The sequence below is a fragment of the Sinocyclocheilus anshuiensis genome, unplaced genomic scaffold, assembly GCF_001515605.1.
Source record: "Sinocyclocheilus anshuiensis isolate Anshui unplaced genomic scaffold, SAMN03320099.WGS_v1.1 scaffold1151, whole genome shotgun sequence".
Classification (NCBI taxonomy): Eukaryota; Metazoa; Chordata; class Actinopteri; order Cypriniformes; family Cyprinidae; genus Sinocyclocheilus; species Sinocyclocheilus anshuiensis.
Genome location: NW_015548202.1, coordinates 1,069,510 through 1,074,537, shown reverse-complemented (window position 1 = coordinate 1,074,537; position 5,028 = coordinate 1,069,510). Strand labels below are relative to the sequence as shown.

The following is a 5,028-nucleotide window of genomic DNA, read 5'->3' as shown; positions in this document are numbered from 1 at the left end:
TTTTCTTCTAATATATTTTTGGTCATTTTTTTAAATATTTTTATTATATATATATATATATATATATCTATATATCTATATCTGGACACTAGCTTTTCTAATGTTTTTGTATTCTATTTCTTTTTTGTTTAATTTATTATACAATAAGCATCTGCTAAATGACTAAATGTAAATGTAATGTAAATATATAAATACATATTTTAAAAGCATTAAAAATGTGTTTTGCACTATATATTTTAATCCAAGAAAATACATTTGAAGAAACACTTTATTTGTTGTCTATAACACATAAACACTGTATATAACGTAATACAGTCATATATATATATTTACATTTACATTTAGTCATTTAGCAGATATATAGCATATATATATATAATACAAATATATATTTAAATTATGTATAAAATTAAGCATTACTAAATCATTATAATTGCTGTTTTGATCTGTAGTAGGCTATCCACATTTGGATTTGCTTAAATGTAAGCTTGGAAGTGTGTTTTCTTGCACCTGCAAAACATTTTTAAATATATTTGGTATATGAAGGTTGAAACTAAATATGTTTTATATTTCAACAATATATTTCATGCAGCTTTTAAAAATTAACATTTTAAATGATGAAAGAAAGAAAAAATGCTGCCTGAATATTATATAATGTTTGCGCAGAAACAGGTTTAGTGACTGACGGACGTCAGAAAACAACCAATTCTACTCGCCCTTATTCAAACTCCCGCCCCATCACCTCACCCCAACCAATCAGCTTCCCCGAAAAAGCGTCATCTTGCGAACGGGCCAATCCCCGGCTGAAGCGACAGCGTAGAACGGCTCGCGCCTGCGCGCATGCGTCGCCAGTGGCTCGTGAGCGTGTGTGTAGTGACAGGAAGCGAGACGACGGAACCGTTTAACGGAGCGTTTCCCTCAAAACTGCTCCGAACCGAACCGGACCAAACCGGACTCAACTCTTCTGCGGCCTACAGAGCGTGATATGGCGGACGAGGGCGTCGCTCAGATGTCGATCCGTGAGTTTGAAGATGATTTTGGTGGTGATGAAGATGAAGATGATGCATATTGACTGCAGGGTTGCGTCAGATCGTATTATTACTCTATAAACTGATCTATAACGTTACTACACATACTGTACTTATACATACTGCAGTACACCACACGTACTATATCTATGTGTGTTATTCAATATAACACCAATAATGTTTTTATATAGATCAATATACTACATAAAACCCCAATACACCGCGGTTTTCATTTATATCACTGTTCTACATTAATATATATATATATACACATATACATACACTACCGGTCAAAATATTGGGATCAGAACGATTTTTAATGTTTTGTTTAAAGGAGTTTCTTCTGCTCATCAAGGCTGCATGTATTTGATCAAAAATACAGGAAAAAATGTAATATTGTGAAATATTATTATGATGTAAAATAACGTGTTTCTATTTTAATATACATTAAAATCTAATGTATTCCTGTGATGCAGAGCTGTATTTTCAGCATCATTACTGCAGTCTTCAGTGTCACATGATCTTCAGAAATCAGTCTAATATGCTGATTTATTATCAGTGCTGCTTCATATTTTTTTGGAACCCGTGATACTTTTTTTTCAGGATTCTTTGATCAATAATAAGTAAAAAAGAAGAGCATTTATTTAAAATAGAAATATTTTCTAACAATATACACTACAGGTCAAAAGTTACGTAGACTAACGATGTTCCGTACAGGTATGTACAGCCAAACACATATACATGTACATATATATAAATACATTCAATATATATATATTATTTCATATCCATTTTGTATGTTGAAGTACCGAAATAACTCAAATGAAATAAAACTAAAACTTAATAAAAAAATCTATATAGACATAATAAAAAACTAATAAAATGACAACATTACTTAAAAAACTGAAACAGAAGTGAAACAAGTAGTAGGAAAGAGGAGGCATAAAAAGCGATACTTATATCCTTTGCCGGTGTCCTGCCCGGTGGAGTCGCACGGTAGAGTCGATGGTCCTTACACTCTTCGGTCTTACCGTGACCGCTTCCGCGGTAAACTAAGCTTCTTTTTTTTATTCGTTTAACAAAACTCAAATTGAATTGCACGACACTGACAAGGTACGTGATACAGTACGAGACCAAATGCGATTTCAGCACATCTCCACACAGTAAACAAAACAAGCGTTTCCTAGCAACGACAACTGCGCTAAACACTGAGACAAGAAATAAACACACTTACAAGACTGCAAGACTGAAGCTACACTTCAAGACTGCAGCTTGGGTGGAGACAACTAGAGCAGCGAAAATGTACATTTCTGTTTAATTTATGTTTCTCACACACAACGATGTTCCGTACAGATGATGTTTTAGCGCCGATCGCTGAATAAATACTTCCAGGTCGTGCATAAACTATATATCTGTGTCATCCTTATTTCTCCCTCTTTCACCCCCGACCAAGACAGAGACCCACCCGCCATTTGTTTCAGTGTGATTTCAGTAAGTTTGCTAGGTGCGCCCACTGCGCTTGAAAACGGACGGTGGGCAAGCTACACTTCAAGACTGCAGCTTGGGTGGGGAGACTACTAGAGCAGCGAAAATGTACATTTCTATTTAATTTATGTTTCTCACAGTACTACAGCCTTTATGAAATGAATATTATGTTATCACAAATTGTTAAATATATTACCTTTTGTTGAATAAATGCTTTGAAATGGGCATTTTTAAAGAGAGGCAGCACATCTGTCAGCACAGACGTGCAGTGAACATATTTATATTCATCAAGGATCAATTAATTAGAATATTTTAACATTTTAAATGGTTATTCTTTAACAAATTAAACATGATCTGAAACTCAGTTGATTGTGTTGTTATTTCAAAGTCAATTTTTCATGAAAAAAGTAACGTTACGTTGTCTGTCCACATAAAAACACACGTTACACACACAATGTAAGTAGTGCACAGAAAATGAACGGCTAACTCGCATGGTCCTTTATTAAAGGGGTGGTTGATTGCGATTTCACTTTTTTAGCTAACCAATCAGAGCCCATCATGTATTTCTGAGGGAGGGGCTTCATAAAAGCAGGAAATGATCAGCGTGTTTCTCAGAGAAGGGACAGAGCGGTGTGGAATAAAGGGAAATTATGTGAAAAATAATGCATTTTTTAAAAAAAACTAAGCATTAACACATGTTAGACTGCACCCCATAAACACAATCAAGCCTAGAAAAAAACCAGTGAACTACCCCTTTAAAGCAGCAATTAACTTCCATTTTAACCAAATAAAAGGATACTCATCTTTCATATTAATTTAAATAATGTTTTCTTCAGTTAAAATAAATAAACAGTTCACAGTTGATCAGTTAAATGTCCATTTTTGCCGATAAAATCAAGGTATGTGCGCTGTACGGAATGCAAACCTTATTATTTTCCGTACACTGGCAGAGGAGGCACTTTAACCCACTTTTCTCAAAAACTATTGGTCCTAAAGACATCGATCAAAGTGTGGACTGTATAATGGGTATTCCCCAGAGGGCTGCATGCAAGCTGGAGAAATGTTAACGCTGCTGTCGTTTGCTCCTGCAGAAGAGCTGTATGTGTCTGATAAACAGGGCAGTGATGTGGATGGAGACGGATCAGAGCAGAAGCCCTTTAAAACGCCACTCAAGGTGCCTCATCCCGGCTGATGCAGATCATTTTCAGATTTTCATACTTGGTTTATCATTCCTTAATGCTCTTTGTAATCTTTCCAGGCACTGTTGTTTGTTGGAAAAGAACCATTTCCGGTGATCTATGTGGACTCACAGAAGGAAGGAGAGGTGTGAAACCTGCGAATAACACTTACTAACCAGCAACTAACAGTAGCAGAAATAATCATATCGATCTGTTGATTCGAAAGATTGGTTCCTGACATAAATGTACACTTTTACAATAAAAAAGGTATTATGAAGTATCATCAATCAGGGAAGCCTGACTCATTAAACCCAATACAAAAACGACAAGTTTATAGAATTAAATAATCTATAAAATATTCAATTTAAAACTGATACAGTAACTGTGTTTTTTTTTTTTAAGTATTCAGAATTTGTTTTCTTTTTGTATGCACATTATATACTGCTACAGTTTTTAATTAATATTTTGAATTCACTTAAACTTTTATTTTTGTTTTTTCCATTTTTAGTTAAAGATTTAGTAATTCTGTTGTGTGTTTTTTGTCATTTATTTATTTGTTTATTTTTTGTAAATCTATATCGTTTTATACATTTGTAATTTATGTTTTAGTTTCAATTATTTTAGTACATCAAGTTAAAATAAATGAAAGTTTAGTTTTTTATATTTTATTTTATTATAGTAATGGCTATTTTATTTCAAGTAACAAGATTTTTTTTATATATTTATAATTTTAGTAAACTAAAATAAACATGTTATAATTATATATAGTGTATATGAATTCACATTGCCTAAATTTAACAGCTGTTTTTGTCAATTTAAATTAAATACAAATTTAATAGCTCTCAGATATCTCAGCCTCCCATAAACATACAAGTTTAGGGTTTATTTAGTGTTTACTTCTTGATGCGCAAATCTGTGCAGACATGTAAAAAAAAAAATATAAATAATAATAATTTCCAGTCTAGTATTTTAAAATGTATGAAATGTTATATTAGCTATATCTTCTGTTCTGGAAAAAATAAATATAAAAAATAAAACAAATTGAAAATTAAGTATAAGACTAATAACATTGTCACAGCAGCGGTTCTTAATACTGTTCCTCGCGTTCCCCTGCTCTGCACACGCTCTACATCTCTCTCTCTCTCGCTCTCTCTCTCTCTCTCTCATTCAGCTCAGCTATAACAATGAACTGTTCCATTTTCACATGGCTATGAGAAGCGTTAAAATGGACGCGCGTGCAGTTGCCGTACTGTATTAAATCTTTAATCAGGATAAAACCGTATATTAAAAGCTAACATAAGCAGTAGCATTTACAAATAACAGCGTATCTAAAAGTA

At 33.2% G+C, this 5,028-nt stretch overlaps 1 protein-coding gene across 1 annotated transcript in view; it reads left to right on the top strand.

Moving 5' to 3' along the window:
• Nucleotides 1–831: 831 nt before the first annotated feature.
• The window catches only part of nars1 (asparaginyl-tRNA synthetase 1), a 19,054-nt gene continuing 14,857 nt past the window's right edge, over nucleotides 832–5,028 (top strand). Inside the window, exons 1-3 of the mRNA XM_016440102.1 lie at nucleotides 832–1,019; nucleotides 3,605–3,687; nucleotides 3,772–3,837. Of these exons, the coding sequence (XP_016295588.1) occupies nucleotides 986–1,019; nucleotides 3,605–3,687; nucleotides 3,772–3,837 (183 nt within the window). The 5' untranslated portion in view covers nucleotides 832–985. The remainder of the gene's footprint in view (nucleotides 1,020–3,604; nucleotides 3,688–3,771; nucleotides 3,838–5,028) is intronic.